Source organism: Pteropus vampyrus, unplaced genomic scaffold (genome assembly GCF_000151845.1).
Source record: "Pteropus vampyrus isolate Shadow unplaced genomic scaffold, Pvam_2.0 Scaffold77, whole genome shotgun sequence".
NCBI classification, from domain to species: Eukaryota; Metazoa; Chordata; class Mammalia; order Chiroptera; family Pteropodidae; genus Pteropus; species Pteropus vampyrus.
This window is the reverse complement of record NW_011888858.1, coordinates 1816932-1836773: the sequence shown is the minus strand read 5'-3', so window position 1 is coordinate 1836773 and position 19842 is coordinate 1816932. Positions and strand designations below refer to the sequence as shown.

At 42.1% G+C, this 19842-nt stretch overlaps 2 protein-coding genes across 2 annotated transcripts in view; one reads left to right on the top strand and one right to left on the bottom strand.

Moving 5' to 3' along the window:
* Positions 1 to 323, top strand: part of POLR2B (RNA polymerase II subunit B) — a 43880-nt gene extending 43557 nt beyond the window's left edge. The window contains exon 26 of the mRNA XM_011362604.2: positions 66 to 323. Coding sequence (XP_011360906.1) covers positions 66 to 155 — 90 coding nt within the window. The 3' untranslated portion in view covers positions 156 to 323. The remainder of the gene's footprint in view (positions 1 to 65) is intronic.
* Positions 238 to 19842, bottom strand: part of IGFBP7 (insulin like growth factor binding protein 7) — a 71192-nt gene continuing 51587 nt past the window's right edge. The window contains exons 2-5 of the mRNA XM_011362605.1: positions 10549 to 10658; positions 2614 to 2730; positions 1616 to 1742; positions 238 to 503 (exon numbers count right to left, since the gene is read on the bottom strand). Coding sequence (XP_011360907.1) covers positions 484 to 503; positions 1616 to 1742; positions 2614 to 2730; positions 10549 to 10658 — 374 coding nt within the window. The 3' untranslated portion in view covers positions 238 to 483. The remainder of the gene's footprint in view (positions 504 to 1615; positions 1743 to 2613; positions 2731 to 10548; positions 10659 to 19842) is intronic.

The following is a 19842-nucleotide window of genomic DNA, read 5'->3' as shown; positions in this document are numbered from 1 at the left end:
TCTGGGGTAGGGAAATGGGATTAACTTCAGTACAGCTTTGCTAATTCTCCTTTTTTTTCTTTCAGATTTCTTTGGTGCGAATGCCTTATGCATGCAAACTGTTGTTTCAGGAACTTATGTCTATGAGTATTGCACCTCGAATGATGAGTGTATAGCTCTTTTAAAAGATTCTCAGCAAGATACTTATAAATATCTTTTGTTTCTATTGATATGGCTTTAAAAATGACATGTACTACATTGTGAGAAAAAGCATTTTATTTGTTTTTTTAATGATACGCATGCTTTTCTTCTGTAAATAGACAATAAATTTTTGTAGATAGTCTCGATGAGTTATCTTTATTTTGTATTTCACTATGTAAAACACAGTGACTATAACTAAACTGTTAGTGGACTGGATGAAAAGAAACTGGTTATTAGGCAAAAACAGGGGTTGTAGTTATCCATGATTATTTTTAGCTATGCAGACTAATATATCCTGCAGGTTTATAGTTCGGTGCCTTCACCTGTTTAAAAAAATGATAAAAATTAGTTACATATATGGACACGGTTGACTTTCTAATTTTCAGTTTTGTTTCCAAATAAATGATGTTAACATGTGGAGATAAAGGATATGTGAGTAACTGTATAAATGATATGGTGGCGTGCTCTTTGGTATTTGTGATATGGTTTTAGACGTGTAAGGCAATTTTGTTGTATTGGTCTATGTGTAAGAGATGGACTTTATTATAGAACTGGGAGACCAGTTCCATAAATGATCAAGCTGAGATCCAGAGAGGCTAAGGAATTTTCCTTTGTCATCCAGCTCTTAATTCAACATTTAAAGTAGAATAATAATGGCAGAGCTTAGACTCGAACACATTACTCTTAGTTATTGCTCTGTTTGTTTCATTGCCTGGCATTACACATCTTGGCTGAAGAGCCAAACACATCTGACCAAACATCTTGGCTGAAGAGCCAAACACATCTGACCAAACACATCTTTACTTGTTAAATTCTTCCTTTCATACCACAGTTGAGTGATCTATACAGTGGAGTGGTTTGACAAAACACTGACAATAAACTTTGTTGTTATTAGCTTAAGAGTAAAGCCAATCCAGACATCAGTCTAATAGAACTATATAAATGTAAAGTAGCATTCCTCTGACGTGGCCAGGAAGGGGGCTGAAGAGGAAGCTTTTGACAGTGAAGTGGATAGAGGCAGACAGTTGGGTACTTGCCAATATATTTTCTGGCTTTTTCTTATAAAAGCTCAAGGTGAAGGACCTACAATCATTTTTTTTTTTTTAAATGAGAATTTAATATAATCACAACACCAAGGAAAACTGCCATGTAGATAGTTATGGGAAATGTAAGCCATTACAGTCAGGCTCGAGCTTTTGTCTCATGTATAAGGTGAAGAAAGCATCTAAGTCATAACAACAGCATTCTGTCAACCATGTGAATGTTCTTTTGGAGCCTTGTGCACTACCTTTTGATAATATACTTAATGCCCTTGTGGATTCCTAACATTACAGGATTTCATTAAGAGCTATGTTTATACTTTCATGTTTGGTTTTGTTCTTTATTAAGCAAAAGCACTAGTCATTTTTAAATGGTTGGGAGGTTGACTGCCTACCTTTATTCACTGGTATTTCATGTAAGGCATCAACCACTGTAATTTTTGCTGATGCTGAAGCCTGTCCTTGGGAATTGGATGCATGGCACTCATATTCTCCAGCATCTTCCTTACTGAGAGGCGATACCTGTGAAAGAAAAAGGATCTTTAGTGTCTCTGTAGTGGTCTCTCTTCTTCCAATGGTTTCAATTAGGTCATTATTTCATAAGTTTCCTAAGATGACCGGGGGATTCAGAGCAAAGATACTGCTAAAAATAGTGCAACTCCTGTGCTAGGCTAATTATACAGCCACCATATGTGGTTTGCCAGGATTCACACTCCGAGGAAATGTCACAGACAACTTTTGATCACATTGCATAAGATAAGAACTGAACAGGTGTACTTATCAGTTTGAGGGAGACTTTGATAAGGTATGTGATCCAGGTACTATCCATGAGTATCCATGGCTATCAAAGGTCAAGTAAAATAACTATTAATCAGTAATTGATTAATTAAATTAATGTTTGGACCAGTTAGTTCCCTATGAGAATTTTGCTTTGAACTCTTAGGGAAAAAAAAATTAGTTCTCATTTATTTGTCGGTCATTTCCACAATATCCAATAAATGCCAGCTGTTTTTCAGTCCCTCTGAAGGAGGAGCAGCTAGGCTGCTTCAAGAGAAGTGGAAGGACAAGCACTTTCAGCCTGGCAGCACATCAGGCACCTTTGCCCGGTCTGCTGTGACTCCCCCCCCCCGCCCCCCGCCCCCCACTTCCACCCCTGACCTATGGACGTTTCCATTTCCTTAAGAACTGGATCTTTGAAGGTGGGGCGTCTCCTCCCACACACTTGCAGCATGCACCTGGGGCCTGGTGCACCCTGAGTATGGTCCGTGGCTCCACCTGGGGCGCGAACCCAGGACCTTTTGCGTGTAAAGCAGATGTGCTAACCATTACACTATGGAGCTACCCGCTGCTGTCTGACTTTAACAATGAAATCCTGCCAGCTCTTGGTACTCACCAGCACCCAGCCAGTTACTTCATGTTTTTCTGGACCACCCCGAGTCTGAATGGCCAGGTTGTCCCGATCACCAGGCAAGAGTTCTGTTCTTTGAACTCCATAGTGACCCCTTTTTATCTGCAAAAAAAGGAGAAATAGTCTGAGTTCTCTGTACTTATCCACTGGGGAGTGACCACATTTCTATAGTGCACGGGCGTACATCAGACTTAATTGGATTGAACCCAGACATTTTTATATTACCCTTTCCTGAATACTCAAATAAAATGTAGATCCTCATTTCTTTCTGTCAGTTTCCTTGCAATGCCTGGGGAATACACACCGTCATACTCTCCTGCCACTGGCTACCATCACTCACTCATCTTTGTAAATTCTGCTTCTCAGTGCTGGGCCTTTTCTTGCCTGTGATGCCATGTTTGACTGACAAACTGTCACCCAGTTCTAGATTTGATGCTGGAGACCTTGTGTAGGAGCCCAGGTCCTGCAACAACCTCACCAATGAAAAATAGGTTGTCCAAAGCCAATACTATTCCTTTATTCTGAGGGCCAAGTGTTCATTAAATCATCTACCAAAGTCCAGTGAGCAAAAACCCCTGTCAAATACATGCTGTTGTCATTATTCTCTGATGACCAAACTTGCTGCTTAGCCCTGTGCATGTCAGATTCAGGATGAGCTAAGAAGAAAGTTTCCTTGGTTTGAGGCCAATAGTGAATACTACTTTTTCCCCTCATTAAAAAAAACAAGAACAAAATTTACCTGTATCCCCCCACCCCCACCCCATACACACACTTTTAACATAAATTTCTGGAAGTGGAATTGCTGAGTCACAGAGTATAAAATTCTTTTAAAGTTTGTGATAATGATGGGTTTTAAAAAAGGGTACACAGAATTAGTAGTTGATAGTTGGTCATGGGGATGGGGAGCATGGCAGAGGGAATGCAGTTAGCGTTAATGTGTTGGCTAGGTGGAGGGCCAGGGGAGGGAGGGAGCAACTGGGCGTTTTATGAACTATATAGATGTCTAACCAATGTACTGTATACTTGAAACTAATTTTTTAAAAGGATACACGAAGTAATGTTTATTCCATCCCATGTTCCTTTAAGAGCTAAACTCTTATTGATACTACCTTTGTAATTAGAAAAAAAGTATTTACAATCTCAAATAGGTAGTTTTCTTCTCTTTTGCTTTTATAATTAAGCAAATCTTGAGTTTAAAAAGACCAGAGCATATATTTTTTTGACACTACATCATCGTTGCTTCTCCCAGCGTGGCCCCACTCCCACCACAGGCTGTTACCAAACTGCTGTCTCAGCTTCACACCCACCCTTTATTTTCTCTGCTTTGCGTTGTCAGTGCTGGGACTCTGAAACCATGTAGTATCTGGGCCAGCTCCTACTCTACAAATAAAGTATCTAGCATTACTGATTTGGAATGCCTGGTTTTGCTTTTTTTTTTTTTATTGGTTTTTCCTACATTGCCGGTATTAGAGACAGAAAACCAGGTATCTTGGTATTTTACTCACACAAATGCTGTATAAACAAAAGATATATTCAAAAGCATTTTTTTCCTTCACAGTTTCCCAGGTAGCTGGCAGAAATGGTTATGCTAGTGTCGATTTTGAAGTAATTTAAAAATATTTTTAATAATGGTTTAAGTATAATTTGATTCAATGACTAAAGTAATATGTCTTTGGTCTTTATTTATGGATTCAGGATTCTTTAAGCGTTTTGTGTGTGACCAAAGTAGAAAAACAGCACAGAAATAATGAATCTTAGCAATGGAGCCATTGCTTCCCAGATCATGTAGCTCTTAATAAAGAGGATTCTGTGCCATTAACCTGACCCATCACGTACAGAGCAACTGTTCTTGTCAAGCATTTGATTGGAAAACTAATACTTATATTTAACAGAACTCATATTTAATACACTGTAAAAACTTATCCACCATGTAAAAAATATAGAAATGTCAAGAATTTTTACATGGCAAATTTTTACATGTCATTTTCACTTACGTAATGGGGAGTTCGTTGATAAACGTCTTCCAGTGTTTAAAAAAAGATGAAGGCTGAGAAAAGTGGCTTCTAAGATGATTCCACATATGTGCATTGGGCTGGAAGAGCCTCAAAGCCTGAACCTCAGAAATCTGTAGGGCAGGAAAACCGCCCGGTAACTGTTCACCACAAAGGGCCACTTGGGGAGAGTCAGAGGGAGATCTAGGAAGTCATTCCAGCCCTCTCTGGTTATATTTTAGCTGCAACAAATCTTCCTGAGTCCTGCTATTGCAGATAAGCAATTAATAAGAAAAAAGAAGTGCCATAGCAGGTGCTGGGAAAAATGGTCGGCCACATGCAAAAGAAACTGGACTAATACCAGACACAAAAATCTTACACCATACACAAAAACTAACTCAAAATGCATTTAAGAATGTAAGACCTGAAACCACAAGACTCCTAAAAGAATAATGCATGGGCAGTAAACTCTTTAACATCAGTCTTGGTGATGATATTTTGGATTTGACACCAAGAGCAAAGGCAACAAAAGCAAAAATAAACAAGTGGGACTGCATTAAACTAAAGTTTCTGCAAAACAAACTCGACAGACAGGCAACCTACCAAATGGGAGAATTTGAAAATCATGTATCTGATAAGGGTTGGTATCTAAATATATAAAGAACTCAAAACTCAATAGCAAGACAAAAAAACAAAAAACAAAAAAACAAAAAACAAAAAACTGAAAAAAAATGGATAGAAGATCTGAATAAACATTTTTCCAAAGAAGACATATAGATGGCCAATAGGTACATGAAAAGGTGTTCAACATCATTAATCATAAGGGAAATGCAAATCAAAATCACAAGGAGATAACACCTCACACCTGTTAGGCTGGCTATTATCAAAAGACAAGTGTTGGCAAGGATGTGGAGAGAAGAGAACCCTTGTACACTGCTGGTGGGAATGTAAGCTGGTGCAGTCATGATGGAAAACGGTATGGAGGTTCTTCAAAAAATTAAAAATAGAACTACCATATGATCTGGCAATTCCACTTCCAGGTATATATATCCAAAGGAAGTGAAATCACTATCTTGAAAAGATATCTGCACCCCTATGTTCACTGCAGCATTGTTTACAATAGCTAAGACACAGAAACAACCTAAGTATCCAATGACAGATGAATGGATAAAGAAAATGTGGTATAAATATAAACAATGAACTATTATTCAGCCATAAAAAAGAATGAAATCCCGCCATTTATGGCAACATGGATGGACCTCGAAGGCACTATGCTAAGTGAAATAAGTCAAAGATAAATACTGTATGATCTCAATTATATGTGGAATCTAAAAAACAAAAAAGAAACAAACTCCCCCCCTCAACCAAACCAAGTTCTAGTACAGAGAATAGATTGGTGGTTGCCAGAAGTAGGGAGTGGGAGGTGGAGAAATGGGTGAAGGGAAGAGTCAAAAGGTACACAGTTCCAGTTATAAATTAGTCATAGGGAAGTAATGTACAGCATGGCAACTCTGTATTGCATATTTGAAAGTTGCTAAGAGAGTAGATCTTAAATGTTCTCATCACAAGAAAAAAAATTGTAACTTTATGTAAGATGACAGATATTAACTAGACTTACTGTGGTGATCACTTCATAATGTATACAAATATCAAATGGTTATACCCGAAACTAATGCAATGTTAAATGTCAATTATACATTGAATAAAAAAAATTTTAAGTGCCAATGATTACAGAAGCAGGATGGATTAGTTTGATTCATGCAAGTCAATGCATTTAAAGGATTCACTGAATTTCATGGAAACTTAAAAAGACATGTAGTACAGAACATACTTGTGCCTTTTTGGTGAAGTTTCAGAAGAGTTTTATGATGAAACAGAATATTTGTCTATTAAGATTTCTAGATCCCCAGCCACTGTAAACAAATAAAAGATAAAATGATTGTCTAGAAAAAAATATCTGTAATACAGGAGAAAGGGTCTATATCTTTAATGTACAAAAAGCCACAGACCAATAATAACAAGAAATAATTCAATAGAAAACTGGATAAAGAATACGAAGAGGCAATTCATAAAAAAAAAAAAAATCCAAATATTAAAATATTCTCAATTTAGTCAAGTAAATAAAAGAAATAATGTGATGATACTTTTTATCCATCATTAATAGAGGGATAATCTTCAGAGCTGGTCAGGACGCGGGGACGTGGCACCCACGCACTGCTGGAGAGTGAACTGCTACAGCCCATTTAGAAAGCAATCTGACAATGTCTATTAAAACTAAAGTCTTTTGACCCATTCGTAGAACTTTTGGGGAAATTGATAGGGGAAAAAAGACTTGCATGTAGTCTATGTGTACTCGGATGTTTAAGGTGGCATCGTTTAATGATTATGGTACACCCATACTTGGAATATTACATGGTTGTTGAGAAGCAGACCTGGGGATGCCTGTGAAGTGTTTATTGAGAAAAACAAGTTTCAGAGTAACATGGACACTACGTTCTCGCCTCACTCCACATACAGGGGATATGTGTTTTGTTTACATTTGGGCAAGAATAAGGGGATGGGGGTATAAACCAGGGCAGTTCACATCGGTTATTTCAGGAAACAGGAGGTAAGGGGGAGATTAAGAGCTCTTTCTTTATACATCTTTGGACAGTTTCTCTTTATTACCATTAGAACTTGCTATTTTTAATGAAAGAAAAAAAGAATATTCTTAGAGGTCATGAAAGCCCAAATCTGAAGAAATGGTCAGGTGGGAAAAAAGAACTGAATAGGGAGCCTCTCAGTCTCATAAACACCAAGTGTTGGGAAGGAATTCTAGGTGTTTTACCTGCCCTGTAGGCATCATCTCTGATGTAGGGTTAAGGTAAATATAGCTATTTCAATTCACTTCCCCATTTCAAAATAGTTCCCTTGAAATCATTATAGGTGAAGGGTTTGCTGAAAAAGTATGGGGCTTGTTAATGTAGCATTATAACTCCTGGTCAGGAAAGCACAGACCCCTGGCCAGGCTGTGCCAACCATGAGAAATGCTGCTGTAGCCTGAGGTGTCCCAGAGAGAAGACCTGTCTGTCCCATTAGACCTGGTGAGCTAAGAACCCTTGAGCAAGGAAGATTCGCTATTTCTTTGAACCTCAGTTTAACAGGGGGAGGATTCCAATATTCATTTATATCCAAAAAGCAGTTCTGTGTTAACTTGGATTTGGAAAACATGTGACCTGCATATAAGCCTGTCTTCTTAACAATCTGGGTACAAGGACAGTGGGGAGAAAACAAATGGCCTATTTAATTATTTAAGTCCGTGACTTTCAAAGTGTTTTGACATGGCCCACAGTAAGAAATATCTTTTGCATTGCGATCTGGGGTATATGAAAGAAAAGTTTTATGAAATGATACTCCTTCTAAATGTGATGCCTTAAGATACTTTCTGTTCTATTATTTTTTATTTTAAAAGTAAAAGCTGGTTGTGATCACTACATTAAATTCGGGACTCACTAATGGGTCATGGTCTGCAGGCTGAAAACCTCGCTTTAGGTCATGCACATGGTAGATGAAAACAAGCAGAGCCTGGCAGCTGGGTTTTTGCTTGTTTCTGACAAGTGTGCAGAAACTTATTTTTTCTCCCTGCCAACACCTTCCCTTCACCCCTCGCCCCCGCAGTTGACAAGCCCTCAGAGAAGCTCATAAAATCTGCCCCATACAATTTCAGAAGCTTAAAGATAAGATTCCCCTAGCAGATTTATTCCCCTGGTATGTGTATCCATTAGCTGGGGTGGGGCAGAAGAAAGGCTGAAGATTCAAATGATTATCTGCCAGATTTGTCAATAAGGTCATATGTCCCAGATACCTGGATTACCCTGGCTTCTCACTGTGTAATCCCTAGATCACTGCAACAGAGCTCTGTATAGATATTCTTTGGAAAAGTTGTTCCTCTGCCTCTCTACCACCTAAACAAACCAGTAACCTCTAAATAAGCTATAAGGAGTGTCAGCAGCTTTCACCATAAAGGCCAGGAACACATCCACTGGGGCACTTTGCTCTTCACTACTCTCCGCTCCCCTTTGAAAAATAACTTACTTACTGAGGTGAAATTTCACTGCTTCCTTTAACAGAAGTTTCAGCTGTAAAGGAGAGCTGTAGCACAACTGGTGTTGTCTCTGCCCACTCCCACCCCTAGGCAGTTTCTGGAATTACCCTGATTTCACTCCCACCAGATGGCCCCATGGGGGCGATGCAGCCTTCTGGCCACACGGGGGCGCCAGAGGCTGGCAGAGGACCCAACTTGAACCAGTCCTTCAGTGGGAATTTCACAATGCACCAAGGGAGGGGAGGAAGCCTTCTTTCCTCTGGGATCATTAAGCTGTGCTAATAATGTGAACTCGGAGCCGCCAATGACAATACTGCCCTCAGCATGGAGGAAACTTTCTGAGGTGGAAGAAAAAAATAAGACTAGTACATTGACAGCACAGTCGAGAGCAAAGAGTCCTAACTGCAGCATCGTGTACCTGGATCCGGCTACCCTTGAGGTTGGCATCACCCCACCACCCCGCTCTGCTGCCTTTTTTTTTTTTTTTTGCCTAAACTAGTTTGAAGTGAGTTTCCACAGCTTGTAACAAAAAGAGTTCTGGTGCCAAAATCCCTCCCAGAGTTCCAGAAGTTGCTCCTCTGGTCAGACACCAAGCAAACAAAATAATCAAGAGTCATCATCAATCTTCGAGCCTGCTGGAGAAGTAAGGCTGTACAGGGGGAATGTAGTTATACGTTTTTATTTAAACTCGATTTCCTTTTTGTTAGCGCAAGCTTGATGATGTTTACTCAAGAGGACTGTTGTAACCCTTCAGCAAGTCAAAATATATTAAAAGGGAAATAATATAAAACAATGTACAGTACAACTGTTAAGTAGTATTTGATCTGGCAAATGAGTGTTTTCTTTTCCCTTCTATAGACATGCTGAGAATCTGTTGCCCTTCAAATGTGAAGAGAGTTATACAAGAAAATGTCACTTGAAGGGAAACATTTCCAGGCATAGTAGCTAATCGACTGAGTGCTACTATGTATTTGACAATAAACCAAGTGATTTTACCTGCCTTACTTTACATAATCTTTACAAGGATTATATGCTACTTTCATCATATAGAGGACATTGAGCCTTAGAGCAGTGGTTCTCAATCTAGGTGATTTTTTCCCCCTGGGGCATTCAGTAATATCTGGAGACATGTTTGACTGTCACAACTGGGGGTAGCGGAGGGGTGGGTGCTACTGGCATCTAGTGGGTAGAGGCCAGGGATGCTGCTAAACATCTCACAAGGCACAGGGGAGCCCCCACAACATAGAATTATCTGGCTCAAAGTATCAACAGTGCTGAGGCTAAGAAAACCCTGGCGTCTAGAGAACTCAGCCAACCCAGCTAAGGAACTCATTCTTAACCACTATGCTGTACTGTCTCCAATGGGGACACTCACACACCCATGCACACACACTCACACTCATGTGCATACACGCACACACATATATACCCTCATTCACCCACGTGGATACATGCACATACCTGTGCATGTATACTCATATACTTATGTACACACACACTCATGTGCATACATCCACACACACACCTGTGCATGCACACTTACACACCCATGCTCGCATGTGCACAGAGGGTGGGTATGGGTGTTCAGCATTATAGTTTTCCAGTTCCTCAGGCTCCCTGCTCTGGCATCGCTAACAAAAGCAGAGCAGGGACTATTCTGGAGGTCAGTAAAATTGCTGGACAGACCCAGGGAGGTGTCTGGAAAACTGCTACAGGGCTTTGTCTTTGAGGAGCAGCGGGCAGCGGGCAGCGGAATAGGCTGAGGATTTTAGGTTATTATCATCCTTGTTCGGTGAGAGAGGATCTTGTCAGTCTAGGCATCTTCCTGAAATCTGTGTCACTGACCTTGTTCCAGATGAGGACAGGAGTTGGGATTCCGATGACCTCACAGCTCAAGTACACCTGGGCACCAGTGACATTCCAGATGTCCTTGGGGGCCGTCACTATGGAAGGACCTACAAGAGAGGGCACAAAGCCAAATGCAGTTTTTGAAACAGTCTTTAACATCAGTCAGCAGGCTAGGAAGTAAATACTTGATTATGTTTGTAAATCGTCTGAAGCAAATTTCAAAGACCAGACTGGCCTCCCCCCCCTGCCACTGGCATGATTTTAAGCTATGCTTTGGGAATGCATACATCTAGACAAAAACAAAAATAATTTTTTCTCAAATCAAGCTTAAATGAGTTTTAATTTACCAGCTGTTTTGCAATTAATATAGTGAAATTCTAGTTCCACAGTATTTTGTGTTTTTCTTTTTTACCAGTATTTTTATTTGGGGAGTGGGGCAACATACAACCATTCTGTGGGTAATGAACAACAACAAAGAAAACATCTTGGAAGGTATCTGAAAATGTGCTGAGTGCCCAGAAAAGATGGCAGTTCCTGCTTCAAGAAGCTTAGGATTTGCAGTTGACAAGTCAATGGCGATAGGGCAGGGATGGGAAACTCCATGGAAGAGACGACCTGGAGCGCTGTGTGCTTCGAGAGGCTGGGAGGAGATATTTGAGAACAGAAGCAGTCTGGCTGTCCAGGAAGAACGTGGAAAGACCTTTCTTCCCAGCACAGGCTGAGGGAGGCAAAGTGAAGCAGTTGACAGGTCTACTGTGTGTGACCAGGGCCCCGAGGAGAGGCTCTTTCCCAGGGTTCTCTGTGTCCAGGTCCCTGGCAGCAGGCATTGGCAAGTTGGGGGCACCCATCGAGGCACCGTCTGAATAGTCACCGGAACGGGACCACCCAGGGAGAGCCTGGAGTGACACCTCCCCAACCCCGCGATCCTGGAACACATCCCCAGGCCTCCTCCATCGTATCCGCTCAGGTGGAAGGTCCTTAGCATCGACGCCAACGGTGTGCAGCCTGCTTGTCACCAGGGAGGTCCTGGCTGTGGGCCGAATCTGGCCGGCCACCTGCTTTTCTGCATGGCTTATGAGAGATCTTGGCACTTTTAAACGGTTGAAAATTAAAAGAAGAATATTTCATGACATGAAAGTTATAAGAAATTCACATTTCAGTGTCCATAGAATAAAATTTAATTGGAACAGAGCCACACCCAGAGTAGAGCAGGTGCGGCTGACACTGTGCAGCCTAAAACAGTCATTATGTGGCCCCACATAGAAGTGCTGAGCCCTGCTCTAATCAACTGAGGGGCAACCATGCCTAAATCAGACATTATGGGAAAGTCTCAGGACTTCAATCCTTTGCATAGTACCAGAAGCAGATGCAAGTAAACCCACTGGCTGATTTCTGGTCCAGCTCTGAAAGGCGACATGTTTGAAGCCAACGGATACTGAAAGGGCTGTGCTTGCTTACTGTTCTTTTCTGCTCAGGGGCCAACTCCCCAACATCTGCAGAAAAGTCATGGACACCTACTTTATAGTGGGTGGTAATGAGAATTTCACTTTTGCTAATTCTGAATGCCAGGTTTCAGACTCCGGGGACTTCAGAGAGACCAGGGACAGTCCACAGTAGAGGGGCGTGGAGCTGGAAGCCTGGGCTCCCTGGTGCGACAGTGCGCTGTACTCAGGCTCAGTGCCGTTTCTTGAATGAATGAGTTAATCCTTCCCTCTGAATTTCAGCTGTCCGCTGCCCTGGGTCTTCAGCCGACCATCTGAGTGCAGGGTCATCTTGCATCAAGTCCTGGGAAAGGGACAACCTCCCCTTCAGGCCTGGAGAGTTTTGTGACACAGTCAGCATTCAAAGGGCATGAAGTCGCCCCTTCTGCAACAGCTATTTCTAGCACACTATTAATTTCTTGAAATAGAAAGGAAATGATCCCAGCATGTAAGATTTTTCCCACTCATCTCAAATATTAGAAACTGATTTTTTTTAAATCTCTGGGGCAATTTAATTTTTTCCTTTATAAGAATGTACAAAACAATCGAAGTTTTGAAAGCTCTAAATATACTTTGTGCTTCCTTCCCTCTATACCATAGGTCTAAAGAGGGAGCCTCTATCTTGGCCAGGGGTCCCGGCTTTTCTGTTGCAAATGTGGATGTGGTGATCATGGTGGTGCTGTGTTTATGTGTGTTTCTGTCTCTGTCTCCAATGCTTCCTACTCTGAAAGCAGCAACACAGGACTCTGCAAAGGGCTGGGCCGGGCCTCGCCCCATCCCAGGCTTCCTCCAGGGCCCTGGGACCACAGGGCTTGGACACCACCGAACCGGATCTGGCTAGAATTTAAACTACTTTTGCTCACTTCTCTGAGGGCCTCTATGTGGCTCTCCTCCTTCCTAGACACTGACTTAGGAGGATAACCTCAAAGCTCAAGGGATCTCAAGGAATTGTTCTGAGAAGAATACACCAGTATTTAGAGATCTGGAGGGGCTCAGAGACAAAGCTGCAGCTCACGTATCGAAACCACACAAAGAATGTACAGCATTTTTACTACAAGGCTTCAGCACCTCGTCCTTGCAACGCACTTATTTTAACTCACATCCATCTTGCTGTAGCCAGCACAGGGAGCACAGCCATCCACCTTCATCAGGGGGAGGGTCCTGGAGTGTATGTGGAGGAATTCTAGCCTGATTTTCTGCCACAGATCTTCGAGACATGCCATGGATTCTTCACATGGCATAATTTAAAACCTAAGATATTTACAGTTTTAATACAGTCCAATTTATCAAATTTTTTCTTTTATGATTAGTGCTTTCTGTGTCCTGTTAAAAAAGTTTTACCTAGTCCAAGTCTGTAAAGGTCTCCTGTTTTCTGCTATAAGAAGATTCATAAGTTTTTACATTTTGCATTTAGGTTTGTGGTCCATCTTGAATTAATTTATGTGTATGCTATGAAGTGGAGGTAAAAGTTCACCCCTCCCCCACCAAGGAAACCCAATTGCTTTGGCACCATTTGTTGACAGGATCCTTTTTTTCCTACTGAATCATAATGGTGCCTTTGTGGTGAATCCATTGACCATACAAGGATGAGTCTATTTCTGGATTCTCTATTCTGTTCCATTGGGTCTATCTGTGCACCAAAAACCATAGTATAACTTAGAATTAATGTATTAAAACTGAAGCACTGACTAGAGGGCAGAGCCATTATATCCATCTCCCTCCAATCCTCTCCTTATGCCAGGAAGCAGAACATTTGAGGAGGAGCAAGAATCTTTTACAACATCTGAATCCAGGAATACCTTCGAGGAGAGCCATCACCAGGGGGTTCGAGATTAGGATAAATCGTGCTGTGGGTTCCTCTCTCCTAACCCTTGGAACAGATGTAATACCCCAGGTTAATGCGCTGAGTCAATATTTGGACCATCCTAAAAACAGAAATGATTTTGTCAATCCTGCTACCAGGCTATCCCTAGAACGCTACAAGATTCTCATACAACAAAAATCTGTACTACTCGCTGACTCCTGTCGAGTGGATAGGGTGGACAGGCCAGGGAGGGGGGCATTAGGGACAGTTTGCTGCACAACATTCACAGAAATGCTTGGCTATTTCAAATGTCCTTGAACAAATGCTAGATTTAGTAATGTAACGAAAAGTTTAATGAACAATACCAAAACCATAAGTGCTAACCTACAGAATGGCTTCTGGGTTTTGACATGTGGTCTCTCGCATAGGATACTCAGATCAGTGAATGGTTAGACTAATATTCAAGCGATCAACTGACTTCCTGGAGTAGGTGGAGGCTGGCTGGCTCCCCCGGTTAGAAGAAGCCGTAGATTGCAGAGTCTTCCTGCTTCCTTTGTTCAGTGCAAATACCCACAGGGTCCCCTACTTACTAAACTCTGCCTGGTTCTTTGCCGCTCATTGGTCTGGAAATCGGAAATTCCTTCAGAATGTGAAGAGGGGATGGATAAATTCCTGATAAAGGCGTAAAACACCAGCAGTATAGAAAGATGAGAACGGAAAAGACTTAATGTGACCCACAGAGACAGCGGGTGGACAAGTCTTATATGTATGGGATGGTGAAAATATTTTGGGCCAATATTTTGGGCTAATCGGATGGCAGATCTGACAACACTGCGCTCCCCTCCCCCACTCTAAGGAACTATCATCCCACATCTCTCACTAATAAGCAAGTTCACCGCACACAAGGATGGCAAGCTGCACATCCACCGTGCAACCCAGTCCCTGAAAGTTCTGTTCCACCACAGGAGCGTGTTCAGCAAAGTGCCTCCTTACCAAGTAACTTCTAACTCTGTCGACTTTGCCTTTTTTGTTTCCAAGAATGCCAAAGCAGATCCAGAATTTGTTTTTAAGGATAAAGAAACTTTTCGTTCACTCTGAGCTCGTTTTCAGGCAGAAAGCTCAAAATCAGTCCTGGAGGCCAAGCCAAGGGTAACAACCCAATCATGCTCAGCATTTGGATTCCACTTAAAGCAAGTCACAGAATATGTAAATGTACAGAACAAACAGCAGGACAGGCTCAGTTACTTGTCCTTGCCTTTGTTCCAGTCAAGACTTTGGGCTGCTCGCAGGTCTGTCTAGCAAACATCCTGTATACAGAATTAAATGACTGCCCCCCGCCTCCGGAATATTTTGGCTTGGTTCTGAAGAAACTAAGAAGGGCACTTCTCACAAAACACACAAATGTCATGAAGAGAAGACTTGGAATTAATTTTGAATCTGACCAGCAATTCATTCAAGATGCTTTTACATAAAGTTGACGTAGAGAGGACAGAGTTAAAACTTGTTATCCTATAAAAAGCATGGGGATAATGTAAAAGAAGTATGTGAACAATTTCCTATAGAGCGCAAGACACTCCCAGACATGACCTAAGATGTCCTTGCCATGTTACCATTAAAAAAAAAAAAAAATAGCAAAGCACTGGGGAACAAAACACTTGACTTTGGATTCTTGTCAGCCGCTTATTGCCAAGAGACCTTGACCGAGCCACATACCTATTTTTACAGAAGATGAAATCAGGGCAGGTCTGAGAATCTTTTCTCTGGGCACGAAGTGAACGTACCTATCATGAATATGTCCAAGAGCACAGTCATATGGCCTCTTCGATATCCACGAAGCTTTGAGGCTCTACAACCTGGCTTTGGAGCCCTCATCTCCTGTAAATCAGTCCAATTCACCTCCTTGCCTACCTAAATATAGTGTATAGGACTCATAATAAAGGTATTAGCCTTTACCTGGTTAGCCAATTTTTAAAAATTCTGACAGAGCTGCGTAGAAGATGTTAGGAGAGGCTGTGTTTTGGAGTTGAATATACTCCATTGGGCCTGGGAAATGGTCAAAAGTCAAATTCTCTCCAAGTCATTTTTTTATCCAATTTTGTTATCATATTAAACTGTGATTCAACACACACACATATATAATTTTTGTCTTCATTTCCCCCATCATCTCTTCCATTTTTATTCTGAAAACCTACTTTCTTTCTTCTTTCTCGCTTCTACCCAAACTCATGCTCTGCGCCCAGCAATCATACACACCATTACATGCTCATTACCGCATCCAGAACCTCTGCTTTTGCTGATGCACTTCTGTACTTAGAATGTCCTCCCTCCTCTCATCTATTATTTATGCCCTATCATTTATTCGAAGCTCTAAGGCTGGAGTCTCATTTCTTTTTAACACTTTTAACAACTCCAGTTCCCCCTTATTTCTCCTTTTAAATCCTATTGGGTTCGGTTAGTGCCATACAATTTAGTGCATCGTTGTGCTCTAATGCTTTCCCCAGCTGGGCTAACTGAAGATGCCTGTGTCCTGATGGAATTAGAACTGAGTAAAGAACTCTGGAATCAGATGTTCTTCATGTTCCTTGGAAGGAGGGACATCCCAGATTGTATGCAATAGGTAAAGGGCAGTAGGTAATTAAGAGCAACATAACATGATGAGGCAAAAAGAACTGAGAAGATATCCACTGTCTTGAAAATGCATGAGTGCACACACTGCCAAGGATCCTAACCAAAGTGGTGTTACGTCTACCCTTCATTTATCAGTTGGCAGATGATTCATCATGATTTTCTTTAATCCTCCACCTGACTTTCTCTTGCTGTAAGCAATGTGTCTTGACTACTGCCCACTTACCAATCAATCATTAAATGATCAAGGGATGCAAATTAATTTGAATATATATTAGTAAAGCAAATCCTAATGAGGAGGGTAGGTCTGCTGGGAGAAAGGATCATCTATCATCCTCACATCAAAAACAAAGGATTTGTACATCATGCTAGGTATATAATTTGCATTATAGCTCTATTTATTAACATAGCTAGGTCAGCTGAGTATAGAGACTTCTGTAAGTTACGGCAGATTTGCAAACCACATTCCTGGAATAGTTTAAAGAGTATGTACATTCATACCAAAAAACAAGGGTTGAAGAAAGAGGTGAGATACCACATATGGAGATAAAGAATCCAGACAACTTGGCTTGGACAACTCTGCAGATTGAATTCTGATAACACATCGAAAGGGAAAAGCACCAAACAAAAGTAGAAAATGGGAAAAGAATAGTAGGAAAGCACTATGGCCAAGACAGGGAAGGAGATGAAACACTTGGAAACTTCCTGATATTAAATAAGGGGAAGCAGTAACGGTATGGCTAATTAAAGAGCAGAGCCACTTGCCAAGGCAAGTCATTTCGGGAACTTCCAGAGGTGGAGTGACGTAGCAGCTGGACCTTGGTATGGGAATCTAGCGTACAGTCTCAACGGTATTAGCTGATGACAGCAAGAGCAGGAGAAAAAAAAAAGTGCTAGACCTTAAGCAGCAAAGTTCAGATTTAATTTCAGGGTTTTAGTTTAAGGAACAGTCATCATCTAGTCATGGTAGCTATGGTTAGTCATTTATACTTTAGTGGGAATGAAGAACCAATAGTTTATAATGCCAAACACTGCCAGCGGAAAAATGTGTAAGAATTGCTTCCTCTTTTCCAAATACAACACACTGGAGTGGGATGGCGGAGGTTTAACACATTTAGACAGAGAACAAAATGCTGGGAGGTAATGGCCTGCAGTGGGTTTGGAGCACAGACTTTGAAATCAGGAATTCTGCTCTGCCACATCTGAGTTATGGGACGCTTGCTAACGTCCCTCGGTTTATTCATCTGTGAAACGGGATAATAATACCTAAGTCAATACATCATCAGAAAGTTCAAATGAGATACAGTAATTAGCAGAGTACCTGGCCTGGGGCAAATAGTAAGTATTACTGTTTTTATTTCAAAGAAAATTCCTTATGATTGGAGCTGATACAAATTGCTAATTCAGAAAATAGAGATAATATATCACTTGAACCTGAGGTGGCTGGTGAAAAGAGATGGCGTCTGAGCAGGCCCTGAAGTTCAGAAGTAAGCCTTCTGTCAAGGAAGGTTTTTGCCTTCAGAGACCCGCCTGAGCGGAGGTGCAGAGGCAGGAAGACACCAGCCTGCCGGAAGAACAGCAGGCTGGGCAGTCTGGCTCAGGGAGAGTGCTGTGTGAAGGAGAGGAGCTGAGACTCTGGCGTGGGGTGCAGAGAAAGGTGTGGGGTACAAAGGGAGGCAGAGGAGGTAGGGTTTTATGGTCAAGGGTGTCTCTCTGAATGCTGTAGAGACATGTTTCAAGTGGCATTTCAGTAGACGATTTTAGAGGCCTTTGCAGCAGGATTGAGACAGGGTGGGGATTAGAAGCCTAAATCACGTTTGTAGCAATGGAACAGAGAGGAAAGGGACAGACTTGAGAGATCACTGAGGAGGAACTAACACTATCCAGTAACTGACTGATTGTGAGGAAAACAGGAATGAGTCAAAAGTTGTGGGCCTGGGTAAGGGGAGGCTGCTACCCCGTGAACAGAAGCAGGATGCCAGCCCAAGGCAGGCACTGGACTGGAGAAGGGGAAAGAATGGATCCAGGCCTAGACGGCATCTGAGGTATCACCTGGGCAAAGGGAAGGTGCTGATGGAGAGAGGGGAAGAGATACAGATGGGTAGACCAGTGGTGCCAAGGTAAACGCTGTCTAGTTTACATTTTAGCCCTGGGAGGGTGAGGTGGGCTCCTTCGTGTGGAAGGAAGACAGCTTTGGCTCTCCCCACCACAGGCAGCTTCTCTGGAGGGAATTCTGTCAGCTGGCTGCTGACCTCCAGCCCATCCTCACCCACCCCAGGTAATGCAGAGAAGCAGACAGCTGACGCGCTGCTCAGCCACCAGCCACTCGTCTGCAGGGGCAGCCCATGTTGAAAGCAGACTTTCCACACGATCCTACTCTTGTGATGGCACACACGGACCCTGTAAATTACGTTTCCTGACTCCTACTTGCCTCTGGGTTAATGAGACACCCCTTGTTGGCTCCAATTTTTTATGCTGAAGATCTTGCCAGAGTCTACTTGTGTATTTTTTTCCCAGAGTGTAGACAGCACAGAATTCAGATGTCTTTCTATGATGACTGTGAATCTTGCAGTGTCTCAAAATTATCACTCAATAAGTGTGAACTGACCATGGAACATAAAATTGATTAACTATTTATTGTTTGCAAACAAATTTCTTACTTGATCATGTTTTCTTATTCTTTTCCCCTAACCTGTACAGGCCTAGCACAAGGGGGGGGTAGGGTGCTAACTCCAGGGCATCGAGACCTCCACCTACAGGTGATTGTGGGACACGTGGTCTGGGGTCATCCTTGGAGGAAGCCTGCATCAGGCGAAGTAAATCCACGAAGGATCTTAAGCCAGGTTCAGATGTGGATGGTGCAGAGATCACTTTGGTGGCCGCGTGGTGGATGAGCTAACCTGGGCTGTGTCAGCAACATTGCCAAGGGATGAGCTCATTTATGCCGCAGAGCTCCCACGGAAGTCGAACTACCTAAACTACCATCAAATACCAGACTGACTGATGTCCACACAAGTTAAATTAGCACCCTAGATTTTTATGTGGTTTGGGCACATGAAGGAACTGGCTTTATATGGAGTACCTGTAGGAAGGGAAATGCCCTAGTTATGTGGGTGCGTCTTCTTTGTGTTGCCGTGGCCTTGGAAATACTTTTTTCTGCATTTCGTGGGCCTGTCCTGTCTGGACTATGACTCACCTTAAATCCAATCTATTAAAATTTTGGGTCACTTTTTCCCATCCCACAAGCACTGAATTGGGTGGGGACGTTTACACAGGAGGGCACTTACTGCCACCCAATTCTGGGGTTCCCAGAAACCTAGACAGTGAGTTCCTCCAGAACGTTCATCACTGAGACCCTGGCCACCTCTCCCCCGCACACAC